Source organism: Gekko japonicus, unplaced genomic scaffold (assembly GCF_001447785.1).
Source record: "Gekko japonicus isolate JY-2015 unplaced genomic scaffold, Gekko_japonicus_V1.1 scaffold1887, whole genome shotgun sequence".
Classification (NCBI taxonomy): Eukaryota; Metazoa; Chordata; class Lepidosauria; order Squamata; family Gekkonidae; genus Gekko; species Gekko japonicus.
In genome coordinates this window covers 165630-188640 of record NW_015175417.1, presented here as the reverse complement: position 1 = coordinate 188640, position 23011 = coordinate 165630, and the positions used below count along the sequence as shown (strand labels likewise).

Below are 23011 nucleotides of genomic sequence, written 5' to 3'. Positions count from 1 at the left end.
CACTTGCACCTGCTGATGTGACCTTGGGTCAGTCACAAGCTCTGGCACAGCTGTCCTTGAAAAAGAGCAGTTTCTGTCAGAGCTCTCTCAACCCCACCCACCTCACAGGGTGTCTGCTGTGGGGAGGGGAAGGGAAAGGAGTTTGTAAGCCGCTCTGAGACTCCTAGTGAAGGGCGGGGTATAAATCCAATCTCCTCCTCTTCTTCTTCTTCTCATTCAACAAGAAGTGTTTCTACATCAGCATTCGACACAAATGCATCCACTGCAGATATCTGCAAGGCCACTCATGGGCCTCAATGTCAACGTTTATCTGGCACTACAAGATGGACTCTATCGCCGTGGAAGATGGCAGCATTTGGGAGGAGATACCTACAGCAAGTGGTCTAGTCCTACCGCTGTCTGTATGCTTGGCAGTCACTTTTCCCTCCCTGGATTAGATGAGCGTATCAGAGTGTCCTCGTCCTCTCCTCCCCTTGAGAGAGAATCGAACATTGGACTTACCGTGAAGGTTCTTTCTTCTCGAAGGTGAGGAAGACACTCTGGACCCACCCTAGCTGGAGGGTCTCTGTTCAGCCTATTACGCTTCCTAAAGGGTGACTGACTGCCAATCTCTATGTTCATTGTTCTTTCACTGTTCTAACAGTTTATCTTTACCTGTATTTTTTGTTTCGTAGGGTTCTGGAAGCCTTTTTGTCAGTTTGTTTGGCACGCATTGTGGACTGTTATCAGCTGTGGAAGTCTCCAAACCAAATTTTATATCAAAGTTCCCGCTGTAGATAATTTAACCTTTTGTCTACAAGCACAATATGATTTTTGAAACAAATGGTTTTTTAAAATCCTCTTTCTACCATTGCAGGACAAGTCATCCGTTGTAGATAATTTAACCTTTTGACTACAAGCACAATATGATTTTTGAAACAAATGGTTTTTTAAAATCCTTTTTCTACCATTGCAGGACAAGTCATCCAGTAAAACTGAAGCCAGCAATTCATCTCGGAAATCAGATAACCTTAGAGGATGTGATTTGCTTCAAGAGGTCTCTGTAACAATTAGAAGATTTAAAAAAACATCTGTTTCAAAAGAAAGGTTTGTTTATCACTTGGTAATGTTGATGTATAAATACTGCAGTCCACATACCTAGTTAGGAAACTCTCTCCTCAGTAGCTTTTCAGATAACCACCCACCCCCCGTCGCCATTTAAACAAGCCTTTACTTCACATTGTATACGTGAGTTTTTGGATGGAATACCTGTGCAAGGCTTGCAAAAGGTATGTCTGCATCTTTCTGGGTCTCTGTGGCAGAGTCAGTGCATGATAGCTTACCAAAACTAAAAACTCCCCAGAGATTAAAATTGTTTTTTTCAGAGGAGGATCACGTGAGAGCAGCTAAAAGGGAAATTTAGGTGGAAATAGTGCACACATACCAACCCCTTTCAAAGGCAGTTCTTACAGGTTTATCTTCTTTAAATGTGGGGGCTTGGGAGGGGGGGTTCTGTTGAAATAGCTGTTGAGAGAAAAGCTCTTAAGTGATGCATATATCTCCCTCTCCCCTCCCTTTTGGCCCTGGGCTTCAGCATCATAGTATTAAAAGGCTGGCGTCTTAAACACCGGCATTTTCAGCAATTAATTCCCTTCTTGCACTTTGCTTCGTTTCCCTAGAGTTCAGCGGTGTGCTATGTTACAGTTTGCAGAATTCCATGAAAGACTTTTTAATACTCTCTGCAAAAAGTCAGAAGACAGCATTGTCACAGAACATGCTCAGAGTCTTGTGTTAGATATTTTGTGTTGGCTGGCAGGAGTTCAATCCAATGGACCGGGCAGGTAAAAACTTTCATTTCTGCCTTTTGTTAGGCAATATCATTTATTTTAATGGCTATGCTTGAAAGTCTGAATTTGTTTTTCAGTTCAAAAGAAGCAAATGAGAGTTTGCTGACAAAAACAAGGATGTGTCTTTCTGATATAGTACGTGTTTGCTTCTTTGAAGCTGGTCGAAGTATAGCGCACAAATGTGCACGGTTTCTGGCTCTTTGCATAAGGTTAGTAAAGATGGATTTGTATTTGTGTGCATTTACGTTTGCTCATGGTTCTTTTAATTGTGTATGCCAGTTAATCTTTAACGTTGGAATATAGCAGTAGTCTTACAAAACAGTTGAGTGTTTTAGTGTGCTTATAAGGGAGAACTTCTCTTTTCCCAGTTCACTCATCTGCAGCACTTCTCAGACTGTGGTCCAGATCCATACAGGTACTGCATGAGATCTGGAAATCCTTTGTAAGAACAGAAGATGAATCTCTCCCAGTCCCACCCAGCAACATGAAAATGGAGTTTTCTCAGGTTGCTAGGAATGAAGGCAGGGACTCTCTACCTCAAGGGAGGGAGATAGACTCCCCCCCCCTTTCAGCCACCACTGCTTACAGTCACCTTGCTTTCAGATCACCTTAGAGCACCTGCCAGGCTTGGGTCCAGACTAATATATGCCCTTCTGTGGCAGCCAGAAATGACATCCCCAAAAAACTCTTATTCCTGGGTCTCCCCTCTCTCCCAAGATCAGAAGGTGTGTGGGGGATTTCAGGCTGCTGCAGGAGATGTTGAAATTGTTCTGTACAAGAGGAAGTTCTTGCATCTGCAGAAACATTAGCCTGGGTTCAACCTAATGATAGGTGACAGGGAACCAGTAGCTCAGCCCTAGGAACTCTAATTGGTTGAGTGGCACCAAGAAGGTAGTGTCCTAGTGAAGTTGTCGTAATTATTTCTGGTATAAAATTGAACTGGCTTTTACTGAAATGCAAAGTATTTCACTATAAAGGATGGAGATAGTCTGCACTCTCACACAATAACTGTGAGCGGCACTTTTTAGTTGAATTGTGTAATACGAATCTTTCTTTGTTTCTGGGAATTATTCTGGAAGTTTTTCCAGGCCCTTTCCATCTCTGTTCTCTTCACCTCTGACTAGAAGTTATTAACTAGTTTCTTACTGTCCCTAGCACAAGTTTTCTTCGAATCAAGGGGTAGGAAGGATTAGAAGTTGGGTTTTGGGACTTGGGACCTTTTGAGTTGTAGCCCCATATACTCAGTTTACCCTTTGAGGACAGACCTTAGATGTAATCCATGTAGACAATACAGACATTTTACTTCAGCTTGCTTTTAAACTGTAGCTGATGTGGTTCTCACTGCATTGTTTTGAAGAGAGAGACCTCTTTGAGGCATATCCAGCTTGCCGTGTGCACTTTAAAAAAGAGGCCAGACTGGGACATGTTGGGCACCTGTGAGGGAGGGAGGGGAGGGTTTGAGGGTTCGTGAAAATTTTAAAATCAAAATAGGAGTCTTCATTTTTCTCAAATTTGAGAACTGCCGCTGTAGAATATTTGCTTTAAATGGCTATATGTGCACAGTTCAACAGCATGATCCTAAAATGAAACACATTGCATTTGTTTTTTATAGCAATGGAAAATTTGAACCAAGTCAACAAGGATTTGGCTCAGTCCTTTTGAAGGCTTTGCTTGGCAATATATCCTATTTGCCTGCAGCTGCAACAGGAGGTAAGTTTGTTTTTTCCTTATGCATTTTAGTGACATGCATATGGGTAGAAGCACATGCATATGCCTCCCCCTTTCTATAAAAATGTATGCAAAAGTCACTTTAGTGATTACTTGAAACTGAAACGCTGTTGGCAATTTTTCTAGGTTCTGTGTATTGGTATTTTGTATTGCTGAATTATGTAAAAGATGAAGATTTAGCTGGCTGCAGTACTGCTTGTGCATCCCTGCTAACTGCAGTGTCCAGACAGTTACAAGATCGGTTAACACCCATGGAAGCTTTACTTCAAACCAGGTAGTAGAAAAAACCTGTATACATTTTTCAGAATGCAGAAATACATATAGTCTGATTACTGGTATATTCTCCAGTTGTATTTTTCATGAATGTACACAAGGTTCTATCAGTCTTTCAGATTTTTCGTCTGCCTTCCCCACTGCATTCTTTTTTCCCATTCCTGTGACTGGAATAAGGAGCTCTTTTCTGTCAGGGCCAGGACCGTGTTTTTCAACTTTATCCTGAAGAAGAGAGAGTGGTCTCTGGTCCTCTATGAATACAGAAACAGAACTCTTTTTGACTTCAGGTTTTCATTTGGTAATAAATGCTCCTTTTATTCCTTGATTTTGAGTTGTAACTCTGTTTAGTGCATAAATATAATAATCCTCAAACTAATGCAGATTGAGTGCTTTTAGAAAACCAGATTCAGATTTGTGGGACTCCCTATCAGGCTTACCCTGTACATCCTCCTGACAATTAAAATATTGAGCTATCCTTCTCTTTATAGGTATGGATTATATAGTTCACCCTTTGATCCAGTGCTTTTTGATTTGGAAATGAGTGGCTCTTCTTGTAAGAATATATACAACAGCAGCATCGGCGTGCAGTCAGATGAGATTGACTTATCTGATGTCCTCTCAGGTATGCAAATACATCAAAGTAGCTTCTGTTTCTCATTGCATAACCTATTGAATTGCAAAAAAAACATACAGTGTTGTTTTTATCAATTTGTATAATCCTTTTATGCTCTATGGTTGAAAATTCCTAAATTGCTTCATCATATTTGTCAAATGGTTCAATTTTGCTTAGTCTTTCTTATTTACTTGAGCATGTGATGTTTAAGAATTACCTCATGATAGTATTTAATTGGGTAGATTAAACAGACTAGTTTTTAGTCATCAGATACTATACAATTATACTGTGCCAGTTTGAGACCCAGGCACCTAATTCTATAAGAATGTTGACATCTGAAACATCTTGATGTGTGACCTAGTATCATTCAGTTTGAGCCTAGTAGCTGAAAGTCAGCATTAGCTAGCCCAATTTACTTGAGCATGTGATGTTTAAGAACTACCTCATGATAGTATTTAATTGGGTAGATTAAACAGACTAGTTTTTAGTCATCAGATACTATACAATTATACTGTGCCAGTTTGAGACCCAGGCACCTAATTCTATAAGAATGTTGACATCTGAAACATCTCGATGTGTGACCTACTATCATTCAGTTTGAGCCTAGTAACTGAAAGTCGGCATTAGCTGTAGGGATAGTATTCTCAGCTTAGAGGGAACACTGGCTGTAGGTATAGTATTCCGGACATAATGGTTGGGAAGTATGCCTGGACTGTATCCGTTATAATGATTTACACATTGTCATGAAAGTAAATTGAATGAAGCTTTTGTCTTTTTAAATCCAGGGAATGGCAAGATAAGTAGTTGTGCAGCTGCTGAAGGCAGTTTCACTTCCCTCACTGGTCTCCTGGAAGTTGAACCTTTGCACTTCACCTGTGTTTCAACTAGTGATGGAACCAGGATAGAAAGGGACGATGCAAGTACGTTTACTGGTATATACAACATTTTATTATTTCTTCTCAAAAGTTAGAGTATTGTGCCAATAAAATCTTTCTGGCTGTATAAGATTCTAGAATAAAAGGATTAATTTGCGTCCCTATACATGTCTTAATAATTAAGCAGAAGTAAGCCCCTTGATCTCAGAGTCATTTAAAGTTCAGTGAATTATGAGAGAAAAATGTAAATATTGGATAGTAGCATTTTGATTCCCCTGCTTGCTTTGCATATAGTAATGGAACATAAGCTGCATAAAATGTAAATCTTATGGTAACAAAAGTAAATCTTGTGAGGAAAGGAAGTAACCAGACTAATATCTGTTTTCAAGCCTGCTATCTGCTTTAGTATTTGGGAGCCGGTGTGGTGTAGTGGTTAGAATGTTGGGCTACACCTGTGGAGACCCTGGTTCAAATCCCACCTTGCCATTGAACTTGCTTATTGACGTTGGGCCAGTTATTCTCTTTAAGCCTAACGTATCTCAGAGGATTATTGTGGGGATAAAGTGGAAGGGAGACTATTGATTCTAGTCTGAGTGCCTTGGAGGGGAGTACTATTACAAAGTTGTGACATTTCGGGGGAGTACTTGGTGTGCTGCCTTTCTACAATCATGTTTTTGTTTCTTTGTTTCATGCCAGTGAGTACCTTCGGGGTTACCCCATCAGTAGGTGGCCTCTCATCTGGGACAGTTGGGGAAGCCTCGACAGCACTGAGTTCAGCGGCCCAGGTAGCTTTGCAGTCTCTCTCTCATGCAATGGCCTCAGCCGAGCAACAGCTCCAGGTGCTACAAGAGAAACAGCAGCAGCTTTTGAAGCTTCAGCAACAGGTTGGAGGCCATCTCTTTCATGATGTCTCTAAACTTCAAAAGCTGAGAGAGTAGTTATCAGAAAAAAAGGTCTATACATTTTTTTACACTTTCAACCAAGGAGCTAGCGAAGACGTCCACTTCATATATTACAAAAACTCCTACACGGAAAAACACATGGTCAGCCCATGGGTTGCACTTTAAGGAGGGAATTTTGTATTTTTCACAGGAGGGAATTTTGTATTTTAATATAGATTTATACTTAATTTGAAAAAAAATATCAAGATGGGTACCTGTGTTTGTCTGTCTGTAGCAGTAGAAAAGATCAAAAGTCCAGTAGCACCTTAAAGACTAAAAAAAAAATGTGGCAGGGTATGAGTTTTCGTGAGTCACTGCTCACTTCAGGCTCATACCCTGCCACATATTTTGTTAGTCTTTAAGGTGCTACTGGACTCTTGCTCTTTTTTATTGAAAATAAAAGATGCACTTAATGTGTCTAATGATGGAAAATGCAATTGGCTTTATTAAAAACCAACAGTCTGCTCTTTACGCATGGTCACCCAACAGGGACACCCTGGGACTTAAAAAGGAGGAAAGGAGGCATTAATGGTTCCTGCTCTTCCAAGTATGTGTATTTGTTGCAACCCACCTGGGCCAAATACCACATCTTAAATGTGTAGTTTATGCTTTTAAGATCAACCCACAGTCAGTTCAGTCCAGACACTTCTAGGCTGAGGATACAATTTTAATTACAGTATAGTTTACTTCCAAAATTACCATGTAGTCTTTGAGCCAGTTCACAGCATTGCCTATCAAGTGCTGACAAATGCACAGTGGGGGTATCATAGCATTTGGTTTTATATTATGTTGTGTGTCAAATTGAAGGGTTAACACTTGATACCCCAGTGTGTGTATGCAAGGGACCTAAGATTTGTGAATATACGAATTAGCCTGTAGTGACCCTTTAATCCCAAACTTGCTTGAGAATATATTCCATTGAGTGCTGCTGGTCTCTATGTAAATTCTATAGAATTGATTTAGCCAGCTGGCTTAAATTGGAGTAGTTTTCTCTACGTGGTTTGCATCAACGTTTTTGTTTTTGTAGGAAATCCGGGTGAGTTTTCAGATGTTAGTTCTTATAAATTTACTTTTTCTTGCACTATCAGCTTTTTTGGCTACCTTGCAACTTTCTGTAAAAAAATTTGTTGTGACTTTAAATGAAAGCTGAGGCTATTTGCTTGTATTTTATTTATTTTTGTTCTATTCATGCTGCTTGTTGCTTAATGCTTTAATGCTAATGCCTTTCCAGGCAGCACTGGCCTACAGTACATATGCTGCTTTTATTTTCCCTGCAGAAAGCAAAGCTGGAAGCCAAACTACACCAGACAACAGCAGCAGCTGCTGCAGCAGCATCAGCAGTTGGTCCTGTTCACAACTCTGTGCCTTCCAACTCAGTAGCAGCCCCAGGGTTCTTCATTCATCCGTCGGATGTCATCCCACCCACTCCTAAAACAACCCCCTTGTTCATGACTCCGCCTCTAACGCCACCTAATGAGGCAGTTTCTGCTGCTATCAATGCAGAGCTTGCACAACTTTTCCCGGGCTCAGTCATTGATCATCCACCAGTTATCCTTTCTGCACACAACAAAAATGCAAACAAGTCCAGAACGGTAACTAAAAAGAAGAGCTTTCATGACATTTGAGTCTCATTAATGTTAAGACAACTACCTTGAGTGATTGTTAGCTTGCCTGTTTACCTGAGTATAGACAGTGTGTTTTGACAGGTACTATTGCTGAAACTATGGAACCCACTGACATATAATATTCCCCAAACTTATTAAGCCTAAAGTCTTTATGAGGAAGCTTTAATGCAAATAAATAATTTGTTATTGCTTTGAAATTTTCTATTGGAATGCTCATAAACTAATCCATATACAGTGTAATTGATGTTGAGTTCTTCAGTCTTGAGTTTTCAAAGGCTGCCACTTTTCTTTTGCATGTGCAGTAGCTAGTGATAAATATTATATGTGAGATATATATTAGTTAATTTTTCTTTCTTCTAGAATCCTCTTGGGACTGGACTGGCTCTTGCAATATCTCATGCCTCACATTTTCTTCAGCCTCCTCCTCATCAGTCCATCATTATAGAACGAATGCATTCTGGTAGGTTTTCCTGGTTATTATGAACTGACCTAGTTAAGGGCCCAAATAATGGTTGGGACTGAAAATAACTCTTGTAAGAATGGCCAAAGGTGTAGGTTCACCTGGTGGAATCCTGGACTATTACCTTTAAAAGTAGATCTGTATGTGTCAAAAGTCCCTGTCCCAACCCCAGGTAAGGACTTTTGGTACAAAGGGTTTGCAGCAAAAATAACAGAGAGAGAGACTAAATCTCACCCTAGTCTTGGTAGTCTATCCCAACAGCCCAGGAGGGAAAGGACAAGTCCCCTGGCTTCACAGGAAATTAACAAGAAAAGTCAGCCCTGCAGAGTGGGACTGCAGACTGAGTTTCCAAACAGGCTTTGAGGTCAATGAAGGCAAAAACCATGACAGAATAAAAATATAGCTATTTATTTAAAGTGCAAAAATCTAGCATAGCTAATACATAGAGTCAAGGTTCCAAATTACCATTATGGTTCAGCTCAGGCAGTTAGTTCTAGCAAGTCAAGATGTTCAGGGCATAGCCCTTCCAAGCAGCAGTCAAGATGGATGCCGGCACAGAGGCAGCTATATAACCACTGACATGCTTCCATGCCAAGAGGTTACAAAGCCCAGCCATATAGCAAGGACTAACTAGATTATGGAGAGGGTCTCTGATTGACCTCAGAAACCAGAGAGATGATGTAACTCTCTGTAGGTGGCTAGGCACGTGATGTCAGAGGGGGGAGAGATGAAACCGTACTGCAGCTAGGCCTCACCCCCTTCCCCACACAGGTGCCCCATGACTTCAGTTGTTTGGAGTGTGCTAATTGGAAGGACCAGGGCAAAGTGGTATTCCTAGCACTTCAGCTGCAAACAAGTTAGCTGGCAAGGTCACTGTGTTCTAACTGTCTCTAACCGTCTCTGGGAAGATTTCTGTAGGCCTCTCTACAGCCTGAACAAAGATTTTATTTCTCAGAGCAAAGCAAGGAACTATTTTTCTTTACAGTATAGCATATCCATCAACTGCTTTTGAAAACCCTCGTAGCTTCAAAACAGTTTACAGTGTGGCATGGACATCTGCAGGTTCAAACGGAAGCCTAAAACGCCTTTTGAATTTGTAGAACTAGTGCATTTGTCTGTATTCCAGCTAGTATTTGTTGCACTGTCTATTCAAATGAAAATAATTTGGTATTAAGCAGAGGAAAATAGTGCTAGAACAAACACAGAACCTTCAGTGGTTATTTTGCCCCTGGCTAGTGGACTGTCATCCTTTGACCCTGTGGTATAATTAATGTTTGCGCAATGACTCAATTTAGACAGCTTTCAAATTGTGACTTGAAATATTGGGAGCAAACTATGGGCTTGTGCTGCCCCCCAATGTATGACTTCCCTCTGTTTCTTGGTTAGTGCTAGCTATAAATCAACAAGCCGTGATTTGTGCTTGCCCAGTAAGCCAGAATCAGAAATACATTTCTGAATTTGGTTGCAAGGTAAGAAAGCCAGTTGACCAGGTTTCATTAATGATCTTCTGGACAACAGTTTGAGGAATCGCCTGGGCAATGGTGTAGTGATTAACATGTTAGACTATGACCTAGGAGTCCTGGGTTCATAACTGCTACTCCGTCATGAAATTCAGTAGGTGCCCTTGAGCCAGTCGTTCTGTCTTACCTTGGCGTGTCTCACAGGGTGGTTTGGGGAATATAATGGGGGAGGCTCCTTGAAGAATGGCCGTTTAAAAATGACTGGATAACTATATCAGTTTTATACAAACCTTGACTTTGTGACTAGAACTGCCTTTCTGGTACATGTGACTGAACAACAATAAAAGTGATATTTCATCAAGCCTAACTTTTATTTCTCAAGGTGCAAGGAGATTTGTGACTTTAGACTTTGGCAGGCCCATATTGTTGACGGATGTACTGATTCCAACTTGTGGAGATCTGGCTTCCTTGTCAATTGATATTTGGACCCTTGGTGAAGAAGTTGATGGAAGAAGATTGGTGGTGGCTACAGATATTAGCACCCATTCTCTCATTCTGCATGATTTAATTCCACCTCCAGTTTGCCGATTCATGAAGGTGAACATCTTTTTTTCTAAGTTTCCTTTTAAGTAGCAAGTGCTGAACTTTTTTGACCTCTCCTCATTCTTTAAGGCAACATGAATTAGTATTACAGGCTGTATTTTCTTTCATTCCAGATCACAGTCATTGGCCGTTATGGGAGCACAAATGCTAGAGCCAAAATCCCTTTAGGATTTTACTATGGTCATACATATATTTTGCCACTGGAAAGTGAACTGAAAATTATGCATGATCCTTTGCGAGGAGAAGTTGAATCTACAAATCAGCCAGACATTGATCAGCACTTGGCTATGATGGTTGCATTGCAGGAAGACATACAGTGCAGGTCTGAAGTGTTAGAAAGCAGGATTAATTTATCTTGCATTGTAGTATAATGTAATATTCAAAACCTTTTAAAATTAACAAACCCTCTTTCCTTGCTCTACTTAAAACATTAAAAAGCATGTGCATGTTAATTTTTAGGTGATCTATTTCTTAATAGTGAATTTCAGCTTTGTTGTATGCTGTGTTTTCCTCCCAACTTTTATAGGTATAATTTAGCCTGCCATAGGCTTGAAACACTTCTACAAAGCATTGACCTTCCTCCACTGAACAGTGCTAACAATGCTCAGTATTTTTTACGAAAGCCTGATAAAGCAGTAGAGGAAGACAGTCGAGTATTTTCTGCTTATCAAGACTGCATTCAGCTCCAGCTCCAGCTCAACTTGGCTCACCATGCTGTACAGAGGCTTAAAGTAGCTATAGGTGCAAGCAGGAAAATTCTGAAAGAGCAAACTGATCCCAAAGAGTTGATTCAGTTGTCATCCACAGAGCAATTGCGCACGATTATCCGATACCTGTTGGATACCTTACTGAGCTTGCTCCATTCTTCTAATGGTTGGTAGTCTGCTTATTTTTATTTGGAATTATGTTTGCTTGCTCTTCCAGTGCCAGTGCGATAAGTGGATCGCTCATTTTAGTGACCTGGGGAGTATGCACAGCCCAGCAGTATTTTTTGCTGCATAGTAACTTGGATTTCAAGGTAAACAGAAAAGAGGTTATGCTTCATAAAATGCAAGAGAGGAGTAGAGTAGAAGCTGAAAGAGGGCTGGAGGCACAGTCAAGGCTTAACCTGAAAGCTTTGGTCATCTTGTACTTTAGCTTGTGAGGCACCCAGGCTCCTTTCACATTCACACTATAGTTGCACTTGGGCTTCCTTGCTTCAAATACAAGCAGATATGAGGAAAGTACCAGGCAGTGGCTTCCTTACCTCAAGTCAGGTTCCTTACCACCTTTGCTTCTACTGCTAGATATGGCCTAGCTACAGTGCAGGAATCTGTCAGAGTGAATACCTGTCCTCTTAGTGATATGAGGTTATTCCGACCTCCTGCAAAGAGGTCTTTGTAGAGTCTGAGGGTATTGCCTGGATTGTGTTGGCAATCAGGACAGTGGGCAAGCATGAAAGGCAGTTGTACAGTTCTAGGATGTTTTATTGTGGGAAACGGCAAGAGTAGTTGGTGAAAACAAAGGCAGACTAAGCGGAATGGTTGCTTTTATATATTGGTAAATACAAGGAGATATTGTACAGTGTGTGCAGCTATGAATCTCGGCAGTCAACCTGTGACAGAAATTAAGGGACTTTCCTAAGGGCCAGAGGCTGCAGTGTCTCATCTGTATTCTTAAAGTGGCTTCCAAATAAATACTTGAAAGCAATATTTAATCATAAAAAGAACAATTAAAAGCTGTTTTAAAACTAACAGTATCACATTAATGATGCCATCCAGTATCTATAGTTAGCAATAAAACCTCATCACATAAAAATACCAAATTGTCTTGTCGGAACACAGAATCCTTTAAAAGCAGTTAAAAGTTCGGGGAAATGAGTTTCTTCATTTGACAGTTAAAGCTTTATAAGCTTGGCATGAAGCAAGTATTTAGGGAGAAAGTAGGTGGCAGCTTCCAGTTTAGTACTTTTATAAGTATTTCTTCAAAATGCCAGCCTTCTGGTGTGGAGGGGACATGTCACACAGTTTCTGGTGAAAAAGTAGGAGGAAAGTTCAAAGGTAAGTCCTCCATTTACTCTGATGTTCAGTTCCTTGGAAGAAAACACTTCCATTGGGGAAACAGAATGTTAGTGATGTTTTATGTATTAAAGGAGAATACTTAACATTATCAAGTTAATAGAATTTTGAGCACAGTGGTGAGTAATATATCTTGATTAGGAACAGTTTTTAGCTAATCCACATTGTTTTTAAATACAGAAATGTGTGCTTTTTTAATGTAGTTGGTCTTGATTTCTTCAAAGGGCCTTCTGTTCCTGTGGTTCTGCAAAGTACATTTCATGCTCAGGCTTGTGAAGAATTGTTCAAGCATTTGTGTATCAGTGGAACCCCGAAGATACGCCTGCATACAGGTCTTCTCCTCGTTCAGCTATGTGGAGGCGAAAGATGGTGGGGACAGTTCCTTTCAAATGTTCTGCAGGAATTGTACAATTCAGAGCAACTTCTCATTTTTCCACAGGACAGGTATTTTTAAGATGAATTTATTTGCTGTTCATCAGTTACATTACTGGCTGATCTTTCTAGAAAAATGCTGTTTAATCTGGCATTTGGAAGGTTCTGTGTATCACTGGAATTCAGGAGTAGGTAGAAAGCATGCTGGATTTTAGAATTCTTGAAGTATCGGACAGAGATCCATTTGTCATCGCTAAGGTTGTGATCATCTACCATTTGTTGTCATTTTTGAATACACGTCTTTTAGATTTATGTTTCCTAGGATGTTTCCATCATAAAGGCTTTAAAATCTCTGCATCACACATTCCCTCATCACATAATGATTTAGTTCTTGAGTCTGAGGAGTCAACAGGGTGGGGGGAATGGTTATTTTCATTTTGCACATTCTCCTAGTTGTCTTGCTCTCTCCAGTTCAGCAATGTAGATTTGTCCATCTGGATGTTGCTGCCTTGCGGATACTTAAAAATTAGAATTATAAATAACTTGAAATTCTAAAGAATGTGTTTTATGTTCAGGGTCTTCATGTTGCTTTCTTGCATTGGCCAAAGATCACTTAGCAACACTGGCGTCTTAGAAAGTTTGCTGAATTTGTTGGATAATCTGTTGTCCCCTCTTCAACCTCAGTTACCCGTGCACAGATGCACTGAAGGTATGGTTATTGTAGATTTCTGTAGTTATTACAAAGTTGATTTTCTTACTAATGCTATGCTTTGCAAAGGGGGGGGCGGGTTAAACATGTACAGAGTTTCCGATCTCCTCCTCTTGTTAATTTGTGTGTGTGTATTAGGGGTGTGCATTTGGCTTCGCCAAACTGAAAAAATACTAAATAAATGCCTTACAGGAATTTGTTCAGTATTTCCTAATTTGAATACAAATTCAGGAAACTTTTTGGCTACTGAATAGAGTTTCCTGAATTTCTTCGACTTTTTTCAGCTTTTCGGTATTGCCAACTTCCCTTCCCTCCCCCAGCCCCTTGGGAGTGAAACTGACCAGTGGAAGTGGCAGGGGTTTTGCAGAGGGAAGGGAAGGCATTTAAGCATGCCTTCTTGCTCTCTCCCCCTTGGTATAATACACCCAAATATATTCAGAAAAACAGAATATTTCCAGAAGCCCAGTAATATATTGGTATTGGTACTTAAGATATTTGGTATTTACTGGTATTTTTGGGGTGTGATATACCTGAAACTGAAATATACAGATTTTTTTTCCTTTCACATCCCTAGTGTGTATTTTGAGAGCCCAGTAATATATTGGTATTGGTACTTAGGATATTCGGTATTTACTGGTATTTTTTGGGTCTGATATACCTGAAACTGAAATATACAGAATTTTTTTCCTTGCACATCCCTAGTGTGTATTTTGAATAGTGTTTAAAATATCCGATGTGAAAAACATGTGAAACTGAAATACGTTTCTGGTTGCATATTTTGTTTTTAACTGAATTTTAAAATAGCTGTTTAATTGTACACAGCGTCTTGACTGGCTTTCCAAGAGGCTTGTGAGCTTGTGGAAAACCCTTTAACATGTACACAGAGAAACGGAGTTTGGCATTCCATGAGGCTTCCATGAGAAGTGGGGGTAAATCAACACTCTGGGTTTTCCAGAAACTTTGGGGACACCCCCCCCCCCCCCCCCCGCATACCACTGCTTTTTTATCCTTTGGATCTGAGCCCTAGTAGCTAAATATTAATTTCACTATTTAGAATGCTTTCCAAAATAACTGGGCTTCCATTTTTTCTGTACATTTCACGGACTGCAGTAATTGGAAAATCATAACCTAGTTCGTTCTTGAGATACTGTGTCTTCATTCTGCTTTGGGTATGCTTTTGCCAGCGCCCTTGTGAAAAAGCATATGACAACATTATCTTAGCCTTATTTTGTTCTATTACTAACAGGGTGTTCTCACTGAGGATATTATACCCAAAAGGGGGGAAAAATGGTGTGTGGGGGGGGCTTGTTTATTTTAAACTGAGAAAATATATATGTACGAATGCCCCTTAATAAGGTTTGTATTAAAGCGTTTTCTTATTTTCAAACCTTTATTTAATCTAAAACCAGATAATCAAACTGTACTATTTGCAGGTGTTCTAGACATTCCTATGATTAGTTGGGTGGTAATGCTGGTGTCCAGGCTCTTGGACTATGTGGCAACTGTGGAAGATGAAGCAGCGACAGCCAAAAAGCCTTTAAATGGGAAAGACAGAGAGAGATTCTTGACAGGTGCAGTACAAAATATTTTGAATGGTAGAGCCTGCTTCTATTATATGAGAGCAGATACAGTAGAGTAGTATAACGTCCCAACTGTTGTTTTTAAGCAAGACTGAAATAGTGTATTATTTCTCTTTTGTCTATTTAAATTTGTATCCTGAAGCACTGGGGCTTGTAACATGTTTGCTAAAGTAATGTTGCAAAACGAGTCTTCGGTGTTTAAATATACAAGTGTATGTGTATGTATTTGAAACTCAGTTAAGCCCTGAACACTAAATCCCAGACCAAGGAGAGAGTCAGTGTGGGTAGCATGATAACATTTTTCTGAATTGGGTACACCTGCATTTGCTTTTGGGGATTCCGGTAGGGCATCATGGTACCTCCACCACATTATTCTTTGCCAACCCTTGGCTGTGCACGTGTAATGTACAGTACACTATGATACACTTTACCATTTCTTCCAATGGCAAGGCCCTCTGCAACTTTGTTGTCCACACTCTCTGGCCCTAGTTTTCCCTAAGGCTGTGCATGCAGGTTTTGTGTGCTTATGTAGCTTTCTTATTAGCTGGGTAAATTGTGGTATACTTGGCCAAAATCATAGGAGAAAAGAAAGAAAAACTCCATTATGTGCTATTGGAATTCCTCTTAATGAGAACGGTTTATTTTCTATGGTTTAGGAGCTTCTGACTGAATATCTTTACATGGATTAATGCTAATTCTGAATATTTCTTGCAGTATTTATGCAAATACACAGTAATCCATCATACAATTCTAGGATTTGAGCATTTAAGAGCCTTTCATCTTTCTTTGTAAGAAATGCATACACAGTGTTCAGTCTGCGTATTGAAATTTGTTTGGGTTTTTATCACATGGTAAAATTGTTACTTTCTTTTCTCTTAGGCAATCAGTGGAGTTTCATTAATAATAATCTACATACACAGAGCCTCAATAGGTCTTCAAAAGGCAACAGTAGTTTAGATAGATTATATTCCAGAAAGATCAGGAAGCAACTTGTTCATCACAAACAGGTAATTTTGACTTACAGTGGTGGTTTAACTTTCAAAGCCTATTGTGGTTTTGATTCCTAACTTCATACATGTAGGTTAGCCTAAGTGCACTGAGGTGAGGGGACAAATTGGAGGAAATTCCAGGTGCCTGGCTTTCCCACAGCAACTATGAACCTAGCTGAAAGCGTACAAGTATGGCAGATACTGACAATATAATAATTGCAGACAAAGGGACCTGAGGAGATCCTGTATGCCCTGTTGGCTGGAGTAGCAAATTTCTGCCTTCTGGGTAGAAGAGGAGCTCTCATGAGTCCGACAGGGAAAGGAGCATGGCAAAGTTGTTTAGGAACCATTGAAATAAAGGTGGCAGTAATTTAATTGTTGCGCTACCTAACTAGCTAGGAGGCTTGGCCTTGTGGTCAAACAGAGGGTAACTGATTATTAATCACAATATGTGAAAGCTCACCAGTTACTAGAAACTTAAATCTTATATTTAAAGCTGCCTTTGTAATTCAGTTCCATTGGCAGCCTGTTAAAGTTTTAATATGAAAACTAAATTTAAAAAAAAATTAACTTAACCATGATATGAAAGTGCATATCTATTTTGCATCTTGTTGCTTACATTTTCATATACTTCTGTTAACATTTTCTTTTAGCAACTTAGCTTATTAAAAGCAAAACAGAAGGCTTTGGTGGAACAGATGGAAAAAGAGAAAATACAAAGCAACAAAGGATCATCCTATAAACTTTTAGTAGAACAGGCAAAACTAAAACAGGCCACGTCAAAGGTATGATGTTCTGCAATTATATTTATTGTCTTGTGCAGAAAGACCTATTTCTGCAAATTCAAAATATGTTCTGGGTTCATTTTTTTACAAAAAATAATTTCATTCTGCCTCTTAAGGCTTGATCTGTTTGCTAATTCATTCACCTGATGTGTTGCCCTGGTTTTGGAACTTCTCCTCAGTTGATTCAATTAATAGGCACCTGTTAGTTCCTCACAGTAAAATTTATCTGGGGTATTTACCTAGCATGACATTATATCATGATATATAGCACTGTTTATTAATCTGCTTGTAGCACATTGTTAAGATATGGTTTGTCACAAAAGTGGTATTAAAGAGTTCAAATAATTCTCCCATCTCCCACCTTTTTTCAGTTATTTAAAAAAGTAATTTAGGATTGAGAGCTGAAGAAATACTAGTACTTTTGTAGGGGTTGAGATATGGCATGGATGGCTGCTGCTTCAAGAAAAAAGTGTTAAAATCATACCAAGTATTACCTTTGGCAAGCCTAAAGTAGCTCGTGGATTCCAGCCTACAGTATTAGTTAATCATCCAGTGAATGTTAAGAAACAATACATTTTTCTGCAGGTCTGCAACTGATTATTTCCTTCAGTCATGTAAACTGAATTTTTAAGTAACATACCCATAAAAACGGGTCATTTCCTGCAGGAGCACACAGGAACGGAGCTCCAGCAGTAAAGAGCCCAGGGGGCGGGCACATGCAACAAGCCCCACCCCCTGCTCCCAGTGGCCCTCAGTCAGAGCAAGAAGCAGAGCTCCCCCCGGCACCCCGGTCCAAAACAGTCCAGTGGCACCTTTAAGACCAAGTCTTATTCAGGTACAAGCTCTCCCTCCTCTGCGAGGACAGAGCTGCAGGTATTTCCCCCCCCCCCCCCATAGCTAGCAATCCAAAACAGTCCAGTGGAGCCTGAGCGGTAGGTGTTGCCTTCTGACACACTTCTGGTGGTGTCAGGGGGGGTGGCATATGCAAATAAGTTATGCTAATAAGTTATGCAAATGAGTTACACTAATGAGCTCCCGCACCTCTTTTTCTACGAAATGACCCCTGCATAAAAAGGTATGTAATTGAAATTAGTGCAGCCCCCCTCCCCAGCCTGAATTCCTCTTTAACCACCCTTAGGTCAATCATAGCTCTGTTGCCTAAAACAGTGCTCCTTAACCTTTCCAACCTGGGACCCACTGAGTTGCAAGCATGGGAAGACAGGCAAGAGGCATGGCACCCCATGCTTTCCCTTTACTAGGTCTTTTCAAAAGGCAGCAAAAAGGGCTTGCGACCCAATCCATAGGTTGAAGATTTCTGGCCTAAAGAGCAGTATAGTGCTTGCATGTTAGAGATATTATTGATTTTCCACTGTATGCTTTCTTTATGCATTGTGCATTCTTCAGATCTAAGTCACACTTTGCTTTATGGATTCTATGTATGTTAGCGATGAGCTGAAAATTTACAGAAATGTGTTCTGTGCTTTTTACTTATGCAGCACTTTAAGGATCTAATTCGTTTACGTCGGACTGCAGAGTGGCCTCGTTCTACATTAGATACAGAAGTATCAACTACAAAAGAAACTACAGAAATTGAACCCCTTCCGTTTACATTGGCACATGAACGTTGTATCTCAGTAGTTCAAAAGTTGGCACTTTTCCTGTTATCGATGGATTTTACTTGCCATGCAGATCTGCTGCTTTTTGTGTGCAAGGTACAGTAATATACTGCATGATTAACTAGTGCCAGTGGGGAAAGATCTAATATAATATATCCAGCCGTAACATATACCTAAGGCAGGCTGAACTGATGGCTATCATGGAATTCCTTTTCAGTATCTGCTGGATAGCTTCTGGTCAAATCAAAGTATATAAATGATGTAAACCAATAAGTTCAGCCATGGATACCTGACTTTAAATCTCGAGTTGGGTAGGAAATGTACTGGCCATTTATGGGCCACCTGAGATCCCTCATCCTAATAAACTGTGCTGGTTTGAGGATAGCATTAGGTAGCCAAGAGGTGCTGAGTGGAGGAAGGCCGGGATACAAATGGGGCAATGTGATCTGATTAACGTTTTGAGAATAATTTTGTGTCCTCCAAAGTATTTGCTATAGGGGAATTTTGTATTGTTCCAAAGATAAATGCCATAAATTTTAAGTAAATAACAGTCTGTTTTTCATATGGCAGAAGGAACAACCAAAATCGATTACAGTCTTAAGAGACAGGTGTGTTTGTATACCTGCCCTAACATAGCAAGTCAGTTATCTTCTCAACTTCTACAAATGCTTGCATTTGATCTTGCTTCTCCCATGCTAGAGTAGAAGAAAATCAATGCTGCATTTTTGTGGAGAGCCTTCTGAAAACTGGAGATTTCTAAGCAGGTTTGAAATAGAAAACAGATAGAAAATTTAACTGTTTTGAGAGCAACGTCACTCATGCCTAGTCTAGGGAGGCATGAATGTATACCATGGAATAGAAGGGCTTCCTAGTTTACTCCCATTTATCATCTGCTTAACGGGTTAAGACGCTGAACTGCAGGCTCTGGAAGGTCGGTAGTTCAGCAGTTCAAGACCCAAGTGTGCCGCATGACGGATTGAGCTCCCGTCTCTAGTTCCAGCTCCTGCCAACCTAGCAGTTTGAAAGCAAGAAATTGCAAGTAGATAAATAGGTACCACTACAGTGGGAAGGTAACAGCATTCCGTGCGCCTTGGTGTTTAGTCATGCCGGCCACATGACCACGGAAATGTCTTTGGACAGCGCTGGCTCTTCAGCTTTGAAATGGAGATGAGCACCGCAACCCTAGAGTCGGATTCAACTGGCTTTCAAGCAAGGGAACCTTTACCTTTTTACTATAAAATTATTTTAAAAATGTAATATAGGCCAGTGTAATACATAAAATAAGAAATGCAATAAATCTAAATTAGAGCAGAGACATAGAAACTATAATAGACTGTAAAGGGAGATACAAAATTTCAGATAATTAAAACTGCAGCTCTATTTCCAATATAAAAAGTGCACCCTTGTACAATTTCATTTTGCCAAATTCCTATTCCCTTGGAAAAAATACGCTCTTCTGATCACCTTCTGAAATTATGAAATATGTATTTATTTTATTTACAAAATGTATTTGAATCTTCTATAATACGTATTAGTGTAAAACACCTCATGTGTTATATTTGTGCACATTTTACCAATCTGTACAAATTAAAGTGGCAGTGAACATAAATGATAATAAGTGTGGGATAGTTATGTAGACTGCTGTATGATCCCATTTGGAGAATCCATGCACTGGAGCTATATTAGCCTAAATAATTCCTCAATGGACATTCAGTCCCTTATTCACATTTACGGGTTTGCATTTATGTTGCATCCTATATAATAATAAACTTTTTGAGGGACAGTTAAGTATACAGCTTTTCATTTTTGAAATTCCATTTCAGGTTCTTGCTAGAATTGCCAATGCAACAAGGCCTACAATTCATTTGTGTGAAATTGTGAATGAAGCTCAGCTGGAGAGGCTGCTATTGCTTCTAGTTGGGACGGACTTTAACAGAGGAGATATCTCTTGGGGAGGAGCATGGGCTCAGTATTCTCTGACATGTATGCTGCAAGATATTCTAGCAGGTTTGTTACAACTTTGTTTCTATGCTAAGTGCGAACTGTGCCCACAGTGCAGAAAAGGAGTACCAGAGACCCAGTCCACTGAGGAGGAATGTAAACAGGTAGCAATTTCATTCAATAGCCAAATTCCAAAATTTGATATTTACAGCAAGTATGCGAACATTGTACTACTGAGTAGAACCGTGGGAGGACTGGAGGTGGAAGACAACACAGAGGCCATCTCCAGGTCTCTCTTTCTCTTTGCAGTCCATGGGTGGCCTGGAGAGTGGTGGCCTTGTCCTTCCAGACTGCTTGTAAGCTGATGTTGGATAACATCACATTCCTTGGCTAATTGTCCTTCATCCATTGCAGTTCTGGGCATGGAAGCCCCCTAGTTGAGGGCAGGAGTTGTGATTGGATAGTATACAGTCAGATCTTGATCATAATTACTATTTATTAATATGCCACAGCAAAAACCTGTGTGTGTTGATGCAAGCTTTCTAAAACAATGGGATTAGATATATAAATTTTAGCAACTGTTAATTTATATGGCACATATTTTCAAAAATGGGCTCAGCATTTTCTGGCATGTTAGTGCTTGAAATATCAACAACCACACTTAGTTTAAAAGGGGATTAAGTACTTGCAAGTGTTCAGACAAGTCAAAGAAATTCTTTCTCTGGCTGTTTTGGTAAGTGAATTGGGTTCTGTGACATGTAGGAGAGCTGTTGGCTCCAATTGCTGCTGAAGCCATGGAAGAAGCTGCAATGGGAGAAGAGGCAGGAGCTTCAGCTGTGGACCCCGATGAGTCTCTTCAACAGTCTACAGCTCAGTTAGTGGAAACTATCGATGAGCCTTTGGCACATGATATTACAGGTAAGAAAAGATGTATAGGCTGGAACTTGATTTTTTTCCTAAACTGCGGATATACTTCAATTCAGCCATTGCTTATAAAAAGTTAAGAGAGAAAAATAATTGATGACTAAGGTGGCTGTTCCAATTTGACAGTATTTTGTGTTTTCCAGTAAAGTAGTTTTATATTAATTTTTTTTAAAAAATTAAAGGTGTGTGCACTTGCATGTGAGTTAATAAATATTCCTTTCACCTGATTCCATTGGTTCTCAGACTGTGTTGGGGCCCCAACGTGGGTCATGACTCTGCAGGTGGATTGCAGGGTGCCAAGGGAGTAGGTGGAACAGGGTGAGCTGAGAAGGGGAGGGTCAGAGAGGCTTACTGGCAGATTTATGATGTGTGACATGTCCATGAAATACAGCTTTTTGCTCAATAATGCTATGTATTGATAATTTTAAAAGGAAAAATAAAAAATAAAACATGTTCATTGCTGGCTGTTGTGAAATTCCTGCATTTTATGTCAGGAAGGGAGAAAGACATATGGAGCTATAAAGCAGGTGGCTTCTGAAAAATAAAGTATGTTTAGAAGTGAGTTTCAAAAAAATAAAGTGTGAGAACCATTTTAACCCTGGTAGCAGTCAGCCTAGATAAGTATATTTTTCCTTGAAGCAGTGCCTGATGTGGACCATCTGCATTTGGATGCTTGCAACACTTTAAATCACTGGTCCAGTAAAATACACTGTTTTACCTGTTTATGTGTCTCATGTAATATTAACCATTAAAGGCTCAGTCAGGTCTGTCATTTCCATATGGCATAACTGTGCCTGATTCATCTCCTGCCTTGAGCTTCTCATGCTTGTTAATGGAGCAAAGTTAGAGACGGTTTAGTGTGGATGCAAGTGGAGACATTTCGTTGACTTTAGCAGCGTGGCATGCTGAGTGCCTGGGGTGGGGGTGCCATTCTTTTATGCCATATGGGAAGTGTACACAACTTTAAAATTGACTTGTAACTAGATTTTGCCAGTTTTATTTATTTATTATGGGCCTTTACATTACTTGGCAGTATTAAGCTCTTTAAATCACCTAAAGGTACTCCACCTCTGTCATCTTTGGAAAAAGATAAAGACATTGATCTTGATTTACTACAAGACCTGATGGAAGTTGATATTGATCCTTTAGATATTGATTTGGAAAAAGATCCTCTCGCAGCAAAAGTCTTCAAGGTATGGAACACGTGAGTTTTCAAAATAGCTCCTACCTGTAACAGTCTGTTTTTCCCCAAAGTTTTATTGCTATCTCTGTCTTGCTTGTATGATACCAAATGCTATGTTTTGCATGTGGAGGTCACGAGAGTCAAAAGTTTCCTCTTGTAAATAGATAAGTCACATAACATTCTGTTCTTCTACTTGTCTGTGTACAGTGGTTCAGATATTGGAACATCTCCTTTCTATCTGCTAGTAGGCAGGTGTTCTTTATTTTAAAGGAACAAAGATTTGGCCAGCATTGGACTAAAAGTGCTTCACATTTCCTGTCCAGAGCCAGCCTTTCTTTTACTTCCATATTAAATTGCCTTATTGCATTCTTAAAAATAAAAACTCATCAAGTTAACTGGCTACTATGAGAATATTTGCAGTAGTCTGGTGCGGATGTAATATTCCCATTCT

The 23011-nt window shown here is 39.8% G+C and overlaps 1 protein-coding gene across 1 annotated transcript in view; it reads left to right on the top strand.

Moving 5' to 3' along the window:
• Positions 1-23011, top strand: part of BIRC6 (baculoviral IAP repeat containing 6) — a 191760-nt gene that overhangs the window by 48366 nt on the left and 120383 nt on the right. Inside the window, exons 17-38 of the mRNA XM_015425773.1 lie at positions 956-1086; positions 1659-1820; positions 1904-2035; positions 3439-3536; positions 3681-3828; positions 4316-4449; positions 5226-5360; positions 6012-6199; positions 7534-7848; positions 8242-8341; positions 10184-10398; positions 10518-10726; positions 10931-11277; positions 12686-12905; positions 13409-13542; positions 14976-15113; positions 16002-16129; positions 16765-16896; positions 18393-18608; positions 20336-20519; positions 21216-21371; positions 22437-22570. Of these exons, the coding sequence (XP_015281259.1) occupies positions 956-1086; positions 1659-1820; positions 1904-2035; positions 3439-3536; positions 3681-3828; positions 4316-4449; positions 5226-5360; positions 6012-6199; positions 7534-7848; positions 8242-8341; positions 10184-10398; positions 10518-10726; positions 10931-11277; positions 12686-12905; positions 13409-13542; positions 14976-15113; positions 16002-16129; positions 16765-16896; positions 18393-18608; positions 20336-20519; positions 21216-21371; positions 22437-22570 (3756 nt within the window). The remainder of the gene's footprint in view (positions 1-955; positions 1087-1658; positions 1821-1903; positions 2036-3438; positions 3537-3680; positions 3829-4315; positions 4450-5225; positions 5361-6011; positions 6200-7533; positions 7849-8241; positions 8342-10183; positions 10399-10517; positions 10727-10930; positions 11278-12685; positions 12906-13408; positions 13543-14975; positions 15114-16001; positions 16130-16764; positions 16897-18392; positions 18609-20335; positions 20520-21215; positions 21372-22436; positions 22571-23011) is intronic.